At 35.4% G+C, this 18,297-nt stretch overlaps 2 protein-coding genes and 1 pseudogene across 10 annotated transcripts; 1 reads left to right on the top strand and 2 right to left on the bottom strand.

The window, feature by feature from the left end:
* The first annotated feature begins 424 nt into the window (after window positions 1-424).
* Window positions 425-4,529, top strand: LOC130739420 (uncharacterized). 6 transcript variants are annotated; one of them, XM_057591702.1, is made up of 7 exons: window positions 635-774; window positions 880-1,020; window positions 1,941-2,014; window positions 2,099-2,178; window positions 3,046-3,082; window positions 3,234-3,385; window positions 4,246-4,529. In XM_057591702.1, the coding sequence occupies exons 2-7, from the start codon at window positions 1,003-1,005 to the stop codon at window positions 4,317-4,319; spliced, it is 435 nt and encodes a 144-aa protein (XP_057447685.1). In that variant the 5' UTR covers window positions 635-774; window positions 880-1,002; the 3' UTR covers window positions 4,320-4,529. The 6 variants fall into 6 exon arrangements, with proteins under 6 accessions (XP_057447682.1, XP_057447680.1, XP_057447681.1 ...); XM_057591698.1 differs by lacking the exon at window positions 1,941-2,014 and having other exon boundaries at window positions 477-774; XM_057591700.1 differs by lacking the exon at window positions 3,046-3,082 and having other exon boundaries at window positions 608-744; window positions 879-1,020.
* Window positions 4,530-6,383: 1,854 nt separating this feature from the next.
* LOC130735659 (oligopeptide transporter 6-like) lies at window positions 6,384-10,058 on the bottom strand (annotated as a pseudogene).
* A 2,690-nt stretch (window positions 10,059-12,748) lies between these two features.
* LOC130739419 (EID1-like F-box protein 2) lies at window positions 12,749-17,021 on the bottom strand. Of its 4 annotated transcripts, none has more exons than XM_057591694.1 (5): window positions 16,840-17,021; window positions 16,179-16,264; window positions 14,970-15,366; window positions 13,756-14,530; window positions 12,749-13,042 (listed from the first exon to the last, which is right to left on the bottom strand). In XM_057591694.1, the coding sequence occupies exon 4, from the start codon at window positions 14,518-14,520 to the stop codon at window positions 13,774-13,776; it is 747 nt and encodes a 248-aa protein (XP_057447677.1). In that variant the 5' UTR covers window positions 14,521-14,530; window positions 14,970-15,366; window positions 16,179-16,264; window positions 16,840-17,021; the 3' UTR covers window positions 12,749-13,042; window positions 13,756-13,773. The 4 variants fall into 4 exon arrangements, with proteins under 4 accessions (XP_057447677.1, XP_057447678.1, XP_057447676.1 ...); XM_057591695.1 differs by having other exon boundaries at window positions 15,007-15,366; XM_057591693.1 differs by lacking the exon at window positions 14,970-15,366 and having other exon boundaries at window positions 16,840-17,018.
* Between the last annotated feature and the right edge of the window lie 1,276 nt (window positions 17,022-18,297).

Raw genomic sequence — 18,297 nt, 5'->3', positions numbered from 1 at the left:
CTTCACACATTAAACCTATCTCACCTACAATTATCTTGTTCATCTTACCCATCATCATTGACTCTTCCAATTTTCACCATCAAGGTTGGGCTCACAATTACTCCTCTTTTCCTGAGTGTTTTTCAACATTTTTACTAGGTACATCGTCTTTTTTCCGCACTCGTAGTAGTGCGAAACACATTTTTTTTCCTTATATGATATATTCTCACTTTTAAGTGTGAAAATCAACTTAATTCGCTGTTAATCACGAATGTAACATAAAATTCTCAGTTATAAGTGAGAAAATTACCATGATCCTTTACTTATAAATGCAAAAATCACCATGATTCCCCACTTATAAGTGCGAATTTTTATTTTAACAAAAAATATTTTAAATTTGTGAAAAAAGATGAATGACATTAAAATTAAGAGGAGGATGACATAAAAACCAATGCCCTATATTGAGATAAGGAAAAACGACGGCAGTAAAACGTGTAGGTGAAATTGAAAACTACCAACGATTAGTTGGTTCAAGTGGTACATGCTTGAACAAAATTGACTCCAAATGAGAACATATGTCTCAAAAAAAAAATTGAAAACCAGAAAGGCCACAAAACAAGGTAAACGACAGCAACCTGCATTAAAACGACACTCTCGCACAAATTTTCCAGTTGCCACCACCACCATTAACGTTTTCTTCCTCAGCTTCTGGTTTTCTACATTCTTCCTTTTGCAGTTTGCAGTGTCGCAACACACTCACACATGTTTTTCCTCTTCATTCTGCGCAATCATAGTGTTAAAAATTCAAACCTTTTGTGTTTCCATTTGCTTTCCCATCTCTTTCTCACTTACCCATTTTCTGTTTTCTACTTTTTTGTGTAAATTTTTGTTTTTTGGCAGAGGAAGGAGAAGGAGAACAAGAGAAGGTGGAGGAGATGATGATGGAAGGTGTAGCATCAATAGCATTGCTACCAAGTGGATCTGTCTCAGGACACTTCATACAACTTCCCCATTCTACCTGCTATGGCCTTCATGGCACTGGTATTATATGTACAATGTTTGCTTTCTATAACCAATATCTATTTTCTGTATTTTTTTTCCCTAGGTTACTTTCAGCTCAATTTTTGATGTTTTGAAACTGCCCTAAGTGGATAGTTGAAGTGTTTTTTTTTTTTTTGTATGATGCTGGTTTTTTAGTAAAGATAGATAATGAGTTTTTGATTTCTACTGGGACTTAAGGGAGTAGAACTAGTAAACATGAGAAGATAAGAAATTTATAAGTTTTCTATAGACTATAGAGCATGTGATTGAGTTGTCTGTATGTCTGAGTTGGTGGCCTGCATCATTTCAGGAAATAAAGCTTGGTTTGAAAGAGTTTCATTTTTTATTTTATTGCATTGTCATTAAAATAGGTTCTAAGTATTGCTTTCTTCTCAATTGTTGTCTTTCATTGGGGTAGTCACTATATTTTTGTCATGCTCTCATAGAATGGAAGGTTATCATACAGGAATTATTCCTTTGAAATGGAGTTCAGGAATAACGTGAAGCTGATTCAGCGGCGTGATTTTTTCTTTTTGGTGGCTTTATAGCCAGTGTAACCAAAGTGGGTCTTAGGTTTTTTCTGAGTTAAATTATAAGTGCTCAGTACTCCTCCATGTTCCTGATTTGTTTAAGAAATTAAAATCGAAGCATATGCCTCTACGTTTCCCCTAGTATTTAAGTTCTAATAATTTCATATACAAATTTGGCTTTCAGTTAGAGATTTTAGTTGTGACTACCGGCTTGCAAGGGTATTCAATAACTTTTAGTGCACCACTAAACCTTGTTGATTTTCTGTATGTTGGTTTCTTGCTTGTGATCCAACGTGAGTCTGTGCCTTGTATGATTTTTGATACTCTGTCATCTCTATTTAACAATTACTTATACATGTTTTTATTTTCCATCTATTTTCATGGTGAAAGAATTGGCATGTGAAAGGGAATGCAGTAGGGGTGAGGATTATCGCCTCATCAAACTCACGATCACAGATTTCAATGTAGTAACTGCAACATCTATATGTTGTTTATCTTTTCCTATCCATCATACACTTTAATGCCTATTTGTTTTTTTGATAAAACAGTCACAGAAAGAACGAGCAACTGTTGTGGAGTGCAAAGGTCATGATGCTGCTCGGTTCAACAGCATTGATCATGCTCATGGGTTAGTGATATAAATATGATATTCCTGTATAATATGGCTTTTAATGGAAGTTCTTTGTGCATCACTCATCTGGGTTTATGATTTTGTTTATTTGATTCTAAATCTGTATAACTTTCATGGTGAATAATAATGTTATTAAGGTGAAACTGAATTTCTATTACCAAGCAACTTCTTAGATATAAATTGTAGAGTATACTCCTGGCAGGCAAGAATGTCAACCCTTGTCATTGACCTCTACTACTACTAGTATTTAACTATAATGATTCAACTAGACAAAATAGAGATTGTTGCTTTCAAGCATACCAACGGAATGGGTCAGCTAAAGAAAAGCATATAATTAGATAATCCACCACAAGTCATTATCTATCTTCATATTCTCTCTTAATCTCTTTGCATGCTCAAGGTTTTTTTTCTTTCTGTATGAGGGCATTTGAATGGTTCACTTTTGGTAAAATAGTTTAGGTTGAACCATTGGTCCCCTTAGTTTCATGTGGTTTGGAATTTGCTCCCTGTAGTTAATAGTTATTTTACTTATATCAGTCCTATATTCCCACTCATTTGAATTTCAGTTAGTCCCTTCAGTTAAGGTATTGTTCCTTATATTTTCTACACATTTGGGTTTTAGTTCCTATATATAGTTTCTGCTTGTTAAGATATTACCAATTCCTATTTTGTCTAAAGAATCGATCCTTATAATTTACAATTATAAAGGTATTGATCCTTGAGAGCAAAGTCCAAATGAATTAAATTATAGGGACTAATATCCAAAGAAATAAATTATTGGAGTCAAAATCTAAATGTGGCAAAACTGTAGAGACTAAAATTGTCTATTTTACATAAGTAATCCTCAGTTATTCTCTGTTTCAGGTCAAATTTTCTCGAATTATTTGTCTCCAGTCAGCTGGTTTTTTTCCAATTGATTTCTCTTTCAGAATTTCCTTTCTCCTCACAAATTGAAGTTCTCATTCATTTACATTTTTCATCATTTTAATGACCATCACATGTATATGACATGTGCAATCATTGCTTACATAGTTACATTCCCCTTTGAACAGGTGGGATAAGGATATCACAGCTTTGATTGAACAAAAGGATGGGAAGAAAAGAATCTTGGTTTCATTTGAGTGTGAGACTCTGAAAGCTGATAAAGCAGCTGAAGACCACATCAGGCAGTTCATGCCAAAATTAGCTGGGCTGGATGCTATTGGTATGTGAACGCTCCTGCTTTACGTTAATTTAGATGGAGAAATTCGGTTATATTGTGCCAAGTTTCCAATATATCTGTAATCTTTCAATCTTATCATCTAAAATGTTCCTTTTGATTTAATCTTTAATCTTTTATAAGTCATACCTCTTGGAAGATACTGTATTACTATTTTTACTCTACCCAATTGTGAGAGTTTTGGTCATGTATGTTGCATTTCTTTGCTATTTATTTGTTGGGGCTTAGGGCCTATTTGATTTTGCTACGCAAAATGCACCTAACCCTTCAGCAAAGTTTTCTTCTTGGAATTACTTTTCTTAAGAAAAACCAACGCTTTACTTTATACGTTTGACTATTGGTTGATTGAAGCTGAACACGTGATGCCTGAGGCAGGTTCTAGATGCTTCCATGTACTTGCTTCCAAAACCCTTCTATTCCATTGCATGACAGAATCTTGCATTCTTTCAGAACATTAACCGTTTCGATATTGAGAGAAGTGCTTTTCTGAAACTTTCTTCACTGCTTCACTCTTATGTTGGAAACCTTGTTGTCTACATTCATTAGTAACAGAAGCAAAATGATGGTGTTATGCTTAGAGTAAAAGATATAATAAAGTATCTGTTTCCTTTTTGCATACTTGGATAATGGAGTTTTTATGAATGCATGACCTTTAGCATAGAGATTATAAACAGTTTGATCTGTTTAGCACTCTTATGTATTTTTGGATCATTGTTTCTTACCCTGCATCCAGTCTCTTTTGTTAGCTTACTGATTTGTTGATCTTCCACTTCCTGGTTCTGTTTTGTTAAATGGTTCTTTTTCTCTGAACTCTTATACTTTACTTGGTGGCTTTAATTGTGCAGTTAACATTGGAAGGATGACAATTTCTGGTTTGGACTTTGGGGCGGCGGAAGCAGAGACTGAGTGCAAAATTTGATATTGTATCTACTAGCCAGTATCCATAAGGCTACTGAGAGGAAGATTCAAATGCATGATTTGACCAAATCCTGCAGAAAACTATTTTGTAGATAAAATATAATTTGCTCAAATTTTTTTTCTCAAAGAAGCAAAGAGTTTGAATAGTGTAGTTTATTGTCTGGGCATTAACTCCACTCATTCATAAAAGGAAAGAGTAATTACACTTAAATTCATCTTATGATTTTTTTACAGGAGAAAAATCCATGAGACGAGTTATGCAGTTCTTAAACAAAACCAAAGAATATCAAAATGTGTGGTTGATAAGTGGTATGTGTTTTATTAGCAGTGTTTCGGCTTTGAATCTTAAATATGAAAATACAAACAAATAATGCTGTTTTCCAAACATAGAAAGTTTCTTGCTCTCCAAATCCACCAAGTAGTTGCCATTGCTCATTGAAGTCTAAGCTCAAGACATCAAACCTTCTTTGCCAAATTCTTCTTGCGAAAAAGCAGTCGCGCAATGCATGGGACACAGTTTCGCATTGCCCATTGTAGCGTGGGCAATAATTAAAACTAACAACATTTCGATGGTTATTGGTTAGAGAATAAAATTGTTGTATGAAAATAATTGCTGAATTATATTTTTTTTATGAGTCCAAACGATGCGAAAGAAACTAGGAAGCCCTAAGACTACTAAAGAATGTAGTCTCAATAAAGTCCTGATCTAGAAGGCTCTCGAAATCCCTTAGAGGGTAATCAGCAACATGAACACCAAACTCAAAGCAATGTGCATTCCGGGCCAAAAAATCTGCCGCTCTATTAAACTCGCGGGGGACAATGTGGAACTTGATCTCTACATGAGACAAGTTGAGACTCCGGGTAGTATATCTACCATTTCCTTATAAGGCTCGACTAATGCTACTTCAGAGCAAAGCACATATCAATAGCAATATGAATATCCCAAAGTTTTGCAAGAGAGGGTAAGAGGTTCCCAAGCTGTGACAGAACCCCATAACCCACTGCTTGTCACTTTCGCAAAGGACACCACCACGGCGTATAATTAGAATACATCAATTTGTCATGTCATAATTAAATTTGAATTAAAAAAATATTTAAAATGGAAAATGAAGAAATATGGTTGAATGGAATGCAAGTGTAACATTTTTTACACATTCAGGGCATATAAATTAAATCTGTAAAAATAAATAAGAGTTTAACGAAACTTTATATTCCCTCCATCCCAATTTATTTGTCACATTTACCTAATTCTCTAAAATTAAGAAAAGTAGCTAGAAGCAATGAATTTGTAAAAAAAATTATTGACTTTCCTAGATTACCCCTTAATTTCCCTCTCCAACTAAAGGGCCTGTTTGATAGTAGTTTTAGTTTTCAGTTTTTAAAATAGTTTTCAGAAACAATTCTAAAAACAGTTTTCAGAAAAAGAAAACAATTTGAATGACATGTTTTCGAACATTTAGAAAACTGATATCTGAAAACTAAAAACTGAAACTGAAAACATCTTTTACCTGTTTTGGTTTTTTAGTTTTAAAAACTGAAAATGAGAACTGTTTTTGAAAACAGGTCTTACCAAACAAGTTTTCAGTTTTTAAAAACTGAAAACTGTTTTGGAAACAGTTATCAAACAGGCCATTAATTTTTTTTAAGTGTGCTATCTCTTTCATGTTAAATATGAGGGTAAACTTGGAAAAAAGTAATTATTAATGTTAATGTTTCATATATATTTGAGAGTGACTTATATTTTGGAATAATGTTTTTTTGAGAAAACATGACTTATAATATGGAATAGAGAGAGTTTTTTTTTTTGAAAACTAAATATATATATTATTGAAAGCAATAATACATGAGAACAAACCCTCTCTCATGAATATGCATTTCCAATCCAAATCCTAACAAATAGCCATGACAAAACTATATGAACCCAATTTCTTAGGAATAAGTCTCATTAAAACCTTCATAGGAAAAACCTAGTGAGAAAAACCTAGGTAAGGAAAAAGAGTACTCAAACCTAAGAAAGAATACCCAATGCAAACGAACCAGAAAAAACCTATTCCTACGCCTTCTTCAAACATCACTCTTTAAGTAACAAACAACTTGAAAACTAGCAACAAATGCTTGCGAAAAACCTATTCATACACCTTCATGAAGTAGTGATCATTGCACAGGGCAACTTCCAATTGCAATGCCCTTTGTAGTAGGACAACGAGCCAAGGGGCACCCATCTACATTACTATTTCCCTACCAGCTAAGTCTAATGCCATTAGTTCCCAGAATAAGAAACAGAAAAATTGTCATAAAGGCAGTTCCAGCATCAAGACCACCAGACATAACATAATTGTAGCGCGTCCACCATTGTTGTTTGTACCTAAAAATCACATACCCTGAGAGAAACGCAACAAACAACCAACTAGTGTAGTTATCTGAAGTGGCAGGGGACATCATTGATGTAGCACCAAGCATGATAGGCATGTGAATTAGGCGTATCCATTCTTTATCTGGGAAGGCCTTGTGAGCAAGCCAAACTAGAAGAGGAGCAATGGCTCCACCAAGCAAGAAGAAATCCATTTTGCCATATACACCTTCGTCTCCAAATAGCCTTCGTGGTCCAAGACGACCCCAGATAACAGATGCATCATAGAAGACATTTTCCATTGGGCATTGCCAGGTGCTATCAGGTGAAAATTTGGAAGGGTCACAAAGGAAAGGGATTGTCCCCATCAACCACCATGCAGTTATTGTGGACACAACTACTGATATGATTGTTCCTACCACCTGTGCCATGAACATTGTTCTTGGTGGAATCTTCATATAATGACCGAGTTTGAAGTCTGCCAAAAATGTTAGTGCTTGAGCCATGCTAATGTAACCATAAACCTTAAAGCACATGTTAGCCACAGGGCGCTCTGGATACATGTAGCCAATGATGTGTTCTGCTATAATGTTTAAACCTGGTGCCTGATTTGTAGTGGCTGCTATAATACCGATTGGAAGAGTGAAGGAAATGGAAATTGCACAAGTTAGCAAAACACCCCACCAAGGTAACTGAAGTGATTCGTTGTAGTACTCACAGATAAAAACAATCAGAGCAATGTTCGACACTAGAATGATGTGAAACCACCACTGGGGGACTGATTTGTACCTCCTCATAAGTCTTGTGTGTATGTCAATTTTTGTACTATCTTCAAATGCCCTTTTACTCTGCATCCATATTTCCCTTCCATGAAAGAGCAGAACATGCACTATCGTAGCAGAAAGCGCCACGAATCCAAGGCCATAAGTCATTGCAAAGAATGCGCTCCCGCTCTTTGGTGTCATCACATACATGACCATAAAAAATCCAACAGCAATGTTTGCAGTGGCGAACCATGGACTAGCTAGTGGACTACCAAGGTACGAAGAAATCGCAGACCAATCAAATCCAAGTGCATCAATGCCAACAAGACCCTTCATGCCAGAACCAAGTTGTTGGACTAGGATAGACTTGGGAGCAAGCCAAAATACCCAAGAGAAAGATGTCATCACCATTTGAAACAATTTGTCTGTCTCGTGTAGAGCCCTGAATAATGAGACCTGCACTAGATTAGAAGGCCACCACATCTCCCCTGGCTCAACCAGAAATTTCCTAAACAGTCCTGCCCAGCCAAATCCCAACAGCTTAGTGGCGAGCATGAGCAATATAGCTGGAAGTAAATCGAGTTTTCTTCTGTATATGAGCTTCACTGCAGTCAAAATATGCGTAGGAAAGACACTTCTAGCACCACAGTTATGAGAACATGCTCCTTGATATTAAATGGCCCTCCATTCAGCGAGAATTCGAAACGCGAGCCCTGGAAAAACACGCGAGTAGGCAATGTCCTGGCCATAAAATGGCCAATTGGAACCACAGCAATCTGGACAGAAATTGAGGACAGTACTGACAAAGGCTCAGTTCTGTTCCAAAAGAACTGGTTCACAAAGGAAAGCAACGCACAAGAAACAACCCCCAGAAACCACATTCTGAATGTAAGAATGTCCAAAGTGGGATCATCGGTTTTCGGCACTGTGAGTTCCACTTGCTTCACAGGGCTCTCTTCTTCTTCTACTACTTCATGCTCTCTATTCACCTCCTTTGTTGTCTTGCTTCCTTCCAGCTCAACTCTAGAAGCCATGCTCGCTGCTCACAAATGCTAATAAGAATTCACGAGAGCTTTCTGGAGGGTCCTCAAAGGTGTTTCTGAAGCTTATGTGATATAGAAAAAGCAGCAGATTATATTTTGTATTTTAGACTGCAAAGCATGATATCTTTTATTGAAAAACAACTTGAATTATACATCAGAAAGATAACAAGTAAACCTAAACTTTAGCATAAGTCTAGGAACTGAACATAAAACAGAAAAGATACTAGATTCTTATTTGACTTTTTATTCAAATTAAAAAACCAAACTACTCTAAGCATCATCCAAAGCACGTGATTAATTTCTCAACAGTTTCATACTTTCATTGCTGGTTTTTTTTGGTTCTTCATGCTGAATGAAGGGGCATCATTCAATTCATAGAGTAATGCTTGCCAAATCCAAGGGTTTTTAAGAACATCTACATCCATCATACTCACTAAAATATCTACACTTCATTTTTTACAATTCCTCATAATGTCACATCATCTACAACACTTTACTAACTTTTTACTCTAACCCAACAATTCTTAAAAGTTTCTATAGTGGATCCCACCATCAACATCAAATTTATATATTTTATTATTTATCTCCATTTATTAATTATCACCATCTAATTATATTAATTGTAAGTGCTTGTAATAAATACAAGCTCATTTTTCAAGTCTAGTGTAGAGTATCTATTCCCACATACTCATCTTTGCCATGTTGTAATTGAGTATGTACTCCAATAATAATAGATACTCATATGAGTATGTATTTAACATTAAATATTACCATTAGAGATGCTCTAAAGAGTTAACATTGAGTGAATGTGATTCTGTGGTGGCCATTGGTTTGCCATAGGATGACACGTAGAAGATTCACCCTCGTTTCCTTTGGAGGCATATTTTTAGGGAAGTCAACTCAATGGAATAGAGAGAGTATTATATTGTATCCATGATAAATTAAAAATAAATAAATTTCAACATAAATACTTAAGTGATATACTCTTTACTTCATCTTCCATTTGTAAATGGTAATTTTTAGCAATAAAATTAATTTTGTAAATCATATCTATTAATTTATATCTTTATATTTTAGAAGTGCCATATTTCACTTGTTGCTCATCATATTAACCAGTCAAAGTGAGATCTTTGATCAGATCCCAAAGAATAGGGGGACAATGAGACATTAACTTCTCAAGCCTTCAATTTAGGCATATAAAATTATAAATAGACTACATCCAAACAGATTCACCAATCTCTCTCTTAACCTCCGCACCTAAATGGCTGCAAGCTATAACAGCTTAACAAAGATCACATCAATAAACGGGAAAAAAGGATTCAATCCAACCCCATTCTAAACAATAAAATATGATGATAAAAAATACAATAAAATATCAATTTTTAAATTATTCAATGAAAATATTGATAGTTTATTTCTGATAAAATAAGTTTTAAAATAACTATTTTTTTAGGCATATCTTTCTTTTGTTTTACTTCATCTCGTTCGTTCGTTCATAACAGAGTTGGAAATGTCACTCTGGAAGTTGATGAAGCAAGTTGTGCCTCTTTCAAACCCTAACTCTCTTCTTCTGTTTCTTCCATCAACCTCTTGTCACCATTCCCACTCTCTTCCTCCTTCAATTCGCATATGCTGCCACAACATGTTTGAACATAACTGAGCTAGCATAAATAAGTTTCTTCCTACTATCCCATTATCCCAAGTAACCTGTTGGAAAACAACTTCATTTCTTAAACATCATATGCTCCATAATACAACAACGAAGAGACACTTCTAATTCGAGGAACGGCCGACTTCATCACTCCGGTGAGGTTGAGAAGCAAGTGGTTGCTAGTAGCAACCAGTCATACAAATCAGCAGAAAAGAAGCTAGTTTGCCTAGGTTATCATTAAATTATATACATCGACAATGTAAAAAAAAGTTCACTAATCATATTTTGAAGTGGCAGGTGAGGTGATCTTTTTACTTAATTGAATTATAATATTTATAAATTTAAAAGATGATGATGTGGCAGAACATTATAGGATAGTTTAGCAGAATATTTTGTAGTGTTGTCATTAAAGGACAGTTTAATTGTTTTTAATAGATATAAAATTGTGATTTTGTGTGAATGACTTAAGGCATTTTCAGTTTATCCATGGCAACTTAGAAGAGAAATCATATGATTCATTATGTGTTTTGGCTATCTTGATAATGGCCTATTACAACCCAAAAAGTTTGGCATGTGAAACAATGAAGTAAGCCACTGATTGCAACCAAGCGCAGACGAGTGTTTCAATCTTTTACTCTCTACTCAAGTGTGGATATAGGAGAGTTGAGTGCATAGTGCTCTTCAAATGAATCTAAGAACCTGCAACTAAATCAAAATGGTTCTTAACAAGTATGAATTAATGTTCATATATATTGGACAGTTGCTTACATTTTGGGATAATGTTTTTTTTAGAAAACATGACTAAAAATATTTTTTTTTTTGTTACAACGGAAAATACATGACTAATAATATGGAATAGAGAGAGTTTTTTTTCGAAAACTAAATATATATATATATATAAATAATATATATATATATATATATATTATTGAAAGGAATAATACATGAGAACAAACCTTCTCATGGATAGGCATTTCCAATCCAAAAATCCTAACAAATAGTCATGACAAAACTATATGAACTCAATTTCTTAAGAATAAGTCTCATTAAAACCTTCCTTAGAAAAACCCTAGGTAAGGAAAAAGAGTACTCAAACCTAAAAAAGAATACCCAAATTAAAGCAAACAAACTAGAAAAAAACCTATTCATACACCTTCTTCAAACATCACTCTTTAAGTCACAAACAACTTGAAAACTAGCAACAAATGCTTGCGAATGATCCCGTTGCAGCTGAAGCTTTGATTAAAAGACCACCATGTTATTCCCCTTTGCAGTAGGACAACGAGGCAAGGGGAACCCGTCTACATTATTATTTCCCTACGACCCTACCAGCTAAGACTAATGCCATTAGTTCCCAGAGTAAGAAACAGAAAAACTGTCATAAAGGCAGTTCCAGCATTAAGACCACCACCGGAAATAACAAAATTGTAGCGCTTCAACCAGTACTAGAGTCAAAAAATGCGTAGGGTAGACAATTCTAGCACCAGAATTTGCAAAGACGGTTATTAGAAAATGCTCCTTGATATTAAATGGCCCTCTATTGAGCGAGAATTCTAAGCGCGAGCCCTGGAAAAACACGCGAGTGGGCAATGTCCTGGCCATGAAATGACCAATTGGAACCACAGCAATCTGGACAGAAATTGAGAGTACTGACAAAGGCTCAGTTAAGGAAAGCAACACACAAGAAACAAACCCCAGAAACCACATTCTGAATGTAAGAGTGTCGAAACTAGAGTCATCAGTTTTCGGCACTGTGTGTTCCACTTGCTTCACAGGGCTCTCTTCTTCTTCTACTTCATGCTCTCTATTCACCTCCTCTGTAGTCTTACTTCCTTTCATCTTAACTCTAGAAGCCATGCTCACTGCTCACAAATGCTAATAAGAATTCACGAGCGTTCCTAGAAGCAATAACACAGCTTTGTAGAGGGGTCCTCAGAGGTGTTTCATTGCTGGTTTTTTTGGTTCTTCAAGCTAAATGATGGGGCATCATTCATAGAGTAATGCTTGCCAAATCCAAGGGCTTTTATAGAGTTAACATTGAATGAAGGGTTTGCCAAAGGATGTCACATACAAGATTCACCCTTGTATCCTTTGGAGGCATATTTGTAGGGAAGTCAACTCAATGGAATAGAGAGTATTATATTGTATCCATGATAAATAAAAAATAAATAAATTTCAACATAAATACTTAAGTGTGATATACTCTTTACTTCATCTTCCATTTGTAAACAAAAAAAAGTACTGTTTATTTCATTTATTTGTATTACCATTATGGTAATTTTTATCAATAAAATTAAGTTTGTAAATAATATCTATTAATTTATATCTTTATATTTTAGAAGTGTCATATTCACTTGTCGCTCATCATATTAACTAGTCAAAGTGATCAGATCCCAAAGAATAGGGGGGCTGAAAGAATGCTTCTCAAGCCTTCAATTTAGGCATATAACAGCGTAACAAAGATCACATCAATAAACGGAAAAAATGGATTCAAATCCTCCTCCTCCTTCTTCTCCTTCTCCTTCTCCTTCACTTTTACTCTCTACTCAAGTGTGTGTATATAGGAGAGTTGAGTGCATAGTGCTCTTCAAATGAATCTAAGAACCTACAACTAAATCAAAATGGTTCTTAACAAGTATGAATTATTGTACGACCAAATCTGTCACCCAGGTACACATCCAGACATCAATATAAATGGTTACATGGTATAACAAAGTTTACAGTTACAATCTCTATCAGATTCATTAAGAAAAAATGTTGTAAAATATTGTCCTAGGTAAAAAATGCTGTCATGGGTTGAGACATCAATATCAAGCATAATGGTTTAGATTTCAGCTGCTGCTAAGCACAAATTTTTACCCATGCGCATGCTAGCAATGTGTTCAACTAAACTTCATGTGAAGACTGAATGCCAATCTGTCCAAGGAAATGTCACATTGTCACAATTTCAAATGATAAAGTAGGTTATAGAATTGTGGTCAAATAATATAAGCAATCATAAAAAAAGGCCAACAGCTACTACAACAAGAGGGGAAAAAGCATGCTACTTCCTATTCTCCTAGCTAATTGGGAATTTTCTTCACCAGTACATGTGAAATTCCTCTCAAAATATTAAGTGTCTATCTTTTGTGCACCTACTCGTCATGCTTACTTAAAATGTTCATATCTTTCAATTAAAACAATGCAAAAATGAAAGTTTAACTGCTACAACGACAGCACATAGTTCAAATCTAAGATTGCGAGCTATCCAAAGCTCTCATCTTTAGCACAATCCAAATGGCTTTGGAATCACAAAGATGTGAACAAGTATACTTGGCCACCAGTTAGAGCATATTAATCTTTTAAAGATGTTTGATCTTGTATCCAAATTCTTAATCCAGTTAGAGCATATTAATCTTTTGCAAGCATAGTTGACAGATTTTAATCAACTAAGGAACCTAAAAAAAAGGATAAGCTGTTGGGTATTAACATAACTGAAAAAATGGCTCCAGTTTGGAATGAAAACCAGTAGCCACAATTACCACAAAGCACAATTCCATCCTTAGTCTTCACTTTATATAGAAATAATTACAAAAAAAAATAGGAAACAAAAACAGAAGTGTTATTATTTTCAAGATACAAGAAAATACCTGGAAATTATGAATATCTTACTCCTTCTCAGACGCCTCTTCTGAATCAGACAGTGGTAACAGGGTGCAGATCCCAAGCATGTGACCATTAAGGCACACGTAATATTCAACACATTCTTCATATGAACCCAACCTGCAACTAGCACTTTTTGGGATCATATTGGCCAGTAGCATGCTCCATAACTTGGCTTTACAATAAGGGCAAACTTCTGTTGGATGAAGCTGGGCACCTTTGTTAATAAGCATCCTCCTAACATTCGATGTTGCGAATGACTTGAAAATCCCACGGAAGAATCCTAAATCTCCTTCTTCGCCTTGGTCAAGATGCTCACAAGGATCAGACACATATAGAATATCATTCGTGCATTGTGGCAAAAGAAAGCTCTTTCCTGATGTTTTAGAAAATCGGGTCCGATGAACAAAATGACCAGGGACCTGAACATTGTTGAATAAGCCACCTTTCTTGCATCCAGAACAATATATCAGCAGCTTCCCTAGGGCCCTCCAGCTCCCATCAACACTGTGACTCCTACTAGAATGCAGATCAAGCATCATCTTAGGAGCCCTGGTTAGACAAAACTCTTTCCAAAGAACTCGCTTGGCAAGGTCATCAAACCATTTGCACACACATGACAGAGCAGCTATAAGCTTGGGGTTCCAATTCAAATGGTGAAACACCAGGAATATCACATCTTCACTTAAATGCCCCTTAGTGCAGTGGCAGCTAGCTGAGTGTACGCATCTGTACTGCTTTGTAAGAATCATTTTCTTTCACCTGGCAGAACACAGAAAATTATCAGTTTATAATCACTTTTCTATTGAATAATTTAAGACATTTTACATATGAGTATGACAACCTAAAAGCCAAATTTCTTAACTAGATACTTCAATGTAATCAGTAAAAGTCAAGACAACCAATGAAACCAATACAAAACTGATGAAATTATTGGATAGTCTTTAAGGCATAGAAAGTGAAAAAAGGAATATCGAGAACAAAACTGTATTGATATGGTGTCATCGTAAAAAAGACAAAGCATCTGCCTTTATTTATACTAAAGTAGACAGTCAACAAGGGAAAACAATCAGCAACAGTACACCTAAAAACAAAATAGGGCTGAAAGCCTGAAACAATAGCAGCAAAACAAAGACACTGAAATAGAGAGATAAATCAGCTAGGTGCAAAACAAAATGATGATATAGAGAAGACAAAGTACCCAATATGACCCTAAAAGCACTTCAATTAGGACTAACCACGCGATCGAAACTAGCAACAAGTCCAAACAAGCTGTCAACCGAGAATAGGAGTCACCAGCAACTGCCTATGTTCCGCAACAAGCAGGGGACGCCGACCAAGATATCACGACCAACATATCCCATAGTCAAAATAGGGAAAGACAGAATTTGGAGGAGTCGTTGACCACAACAAAAGAAGCGGGGACAGCGTGTGCACCTCAAGCGACAGCAAAAGCTTGTACTAGAGGTTGTGCGTGAGGCTGTGTGGCGGTGCCACTTGGGGGATTTGCTGATCAGTGGTTTTTGATATGGATGAGGATGAGGATGTCACCTTCAACACTAGCAAAAAGTTGGCCAACCCTCATAGCAGCTGAAACCCTAAAAACAAAGGATAGAAGCGACATCACATTGAGGGTCAACCAAGTGAACAAACCAGTAGCCTCTGAGACAACTTAGAATGTCAGATTCCACTCCTAACAACTGTACAGATTGGACCAGTGCTGATAGCAGATGAAGTCCTTAAAAACCAGATAAAGAAAAAAGGTATCGATACTCAGAACGACAACGTTAGGTAAGTCAGTGCTGATAGTACCTGGAACCCCGAAAATAGGAATAAAAACAAAAACATGGTACTTCAAAAAATCAGGATGACAAGGGACCATGGTCGACCAAAATGCTTGTTGGGGAGAGGGAGAGAATAACATTAATATAACAGAGTTCCAAATTTTGAGGAAACAGCAAAATAGTGATAGGACATGTCACGAAGGATGGTACCGCACTGATACCATGATGAAATTATAGGTAGCAAAAAAAAGGAATTCAGAGAGTAAATACGGTATTTTATAATTTATGGATACATTAGATAATCTGAGCTACATTTTATAATTTTTTGAATTTCATACACATTCAAAAGAAAATACGGTATTTTATTAACTATTACTAATTTTTCTAACATCGATTCTCTCTTAGTTACATACTTGTGCCTTTATGTTAATTATATACTGACTTCATATGTTGTTACCAAACCTGTCCTGTGTCCTTGTATATCTTATCCATGTAATCTTTGTACATGTCTCTCATGTCATATTTCAGCTTCCTAGATCCTAACCAGTAACCAGTGGGATGAACAAAAAATTTATGACACAATAATAAAAAAGATTGACGCAAGAGATACCGGTAATGGTGCTTACAAAGAAACTCAAACCGTCAAACGCAGGAGATGCACTCCATAGTGGGAAGGATGTTCAATTCAATGCATTTCAGTTCAAGCAATAGTCTGCAACCAACATAAGACTAAATCTCTTCAAAATTCAAGCATCTACAAGCTTAAAAAAGTAACTTGCCCAAGTTCGACATACAGAAATAAAATAAGTAAATGTGGCTTAAAAAACTCAGCATTCAAAGCTACAAGAAATTCACATTCTTCACCTCCCAACAACAATAACACACATAATCTACTATCAGCCACATCACACACAACAAAGCTCAACAGCATGAGTTAACATGAATTCCTAGCTATAACATACCAAAATGACCCATTAATAGATCTCACAGAATCCCAACTCAAAATTGGAAATTTAAGAAAACCCTTCACTCAAAACAAGAAAAACCAATCAAACCTCACCAACCCCCAAATAAAAATTAAGAATTTGTCATGTTAACTTGATATTAAACCAAACCCAGATTTTGCCTAACCCCAAAATAACCTACTTTGAGCATAACCCCCCAAACCCTACAAATTGAAGGAAAAAATGAAAAGGGTAGCTGAGAAAACAGCAAAATCAACAACATACAAGGAGAAAGCAACCAACTTTCTTGCAAAATTTACAAAAAAAAAACAGTAATTTTTACCTCTGAGGAGGGGCAATTCGGTCCAAAAACAACACTGAACAGCTCACACACTCGATGAAGAAGAAGGAAATGGAAGAAAGACAGAAACTTGGAAGAGAGAAATGATGATATTTGAGCTGAGAGTAAGAAGCAAACAAACAGGGTCTGGTGAAAATGAAGGATTTGACACGTGTCACATGATGTCAACTTGGTCAAGCTGGTTATGTTGAATTCTTGCGTCCCATTTGGGCAATGGAAGGGTCATTTTCGTCATATGGCGCCAAATGTTCTTACTGTTCCTTAAAAATATCAAAACCTTCTTCAATTTTCTGAACAAGATGATTCTTTCAGCTCCACCAATCCTCACACTACCACGTGTCAGGGATCTTGATTTTTGGGCCTTTCATTTTCATGGTGTGTATGTTTATTTTGAGATATTTCACTGTATAATTTTTTCCGTGTACAAGGTATCCCACAGCGGGTAGTTATGTGATTGATCTTTTGACACTATGAGATTACATTAAGTAAGTAGATTGCTCTGGGATCAAACATTGAATTAAATGTTTAAATAATTCAACTATTTAGCGAGTAAATGTGTTGGACTTTGTTGGGATATAATTTGTTATTTTTATCATCATACTATTTTGGTTATATTTGAATCCAGGGGCTCTAGCTGCAAGTTGCTGCTTTTATTTTTCTTTTCTGTTTTTTAGCTGAACCAAAACCAACTTGCTGCTTTTTATTGTTGGTTCTTTCTGACTTACTCAACCTGTCTAATTTTTTATTTTTTGGGGGGTTTTAATCAATTTGCCATTTTGCATTTGTAAATTTGAAAGAATAGGGGGGACCAATGACCATGACTCATTTCAATTATTTGTCCTCTACCTTCAAATTTGCACTTCTTTACTTGTTCTAACATACTGTATTTCTCAATATGTAATATACTCCTATTGTGGATGCTTTTCCTTTTGAGTGACATTGGCTTATGGGATTTGTAAACGGTTATGGCTCGTTGGAAATTGAATTTATTAGTCATCACTTTACTTGGAGTTGGAATAATTCGGATGGGAATATTCGTTAGAGAAGTATGTAGTGACAGTTTTATAGATAGAATTTAGATTCTCTTAATTAAATACTAGTGTTTTTTACCCGCGCGTTGCACGGGGAATACGTTTATTGTATTTTGATACATCAATCAATACTTTGATTATTAAAAATATAATAAACAACAAATGAAATAGAAGAGTCTGAAATGATGAGCAAATTGGGTAAAAAGTCTTAAATTGAAATTTTTGTTGCATAAATTGAAATTTGTATCCCCGTATGATAGCTCAAGTGGTAGGAGTTATGGGGTATATGGGTTGGGTAGGGGGAGGTCTAGGGATCAATTCCTAACGGGTGCAATTTATATTTCCGATGTATAACAAAAATAGATTGAAATTTGTACAATTGAAAAACTAATAAAAAAATTGCTTAAAC

This window comes from Lotus japonicus, chromosome 2 (assembly GCF_012489685.1).
Source record: "Lotus japonicus ecotype B-129 chromosome 2, LjGifu_v1.2".
Classification (NCBI taxonomy): Eukaryota; Viridiplantae; Streptophyta; class Magnoliopsida; order Fabales; family Fabaceae; genus Lotus; species Lotus japonicus.
This window is presented reverse-complemented; position numbering and strand designations above follow the sequence as displayed.

Coding starts and splice junctions, on each gene's coding strand:
- LOC130739420 (XM_057591697.1), top strand. CDS start 545: ATGAGAACATATGTCTCAAAAAAAAAATTGAAAACCAGAAAGGCCACA. Junction 1,021..2,098: donor CTATGGCCTTCATGGCACTG/GTATTATATGTA, acceptor TTGATAAAACAG/TCACAGAAAGAACGAGCAAC. Junction 3,083..3,233: donor TATTTGTCTCCAGTCAGCTG/GTTTTTTTCCAA, acceptor CCCTTTGAACAG/GTGGGATAAGGATATCACAG.
- LOC130739419 (XM_057591694.1), bottom strand. CDS start 14,520: ATGATTCTTACAAAGCAGTACAGATGCGTACACTCAGCTAGCTGCCAC.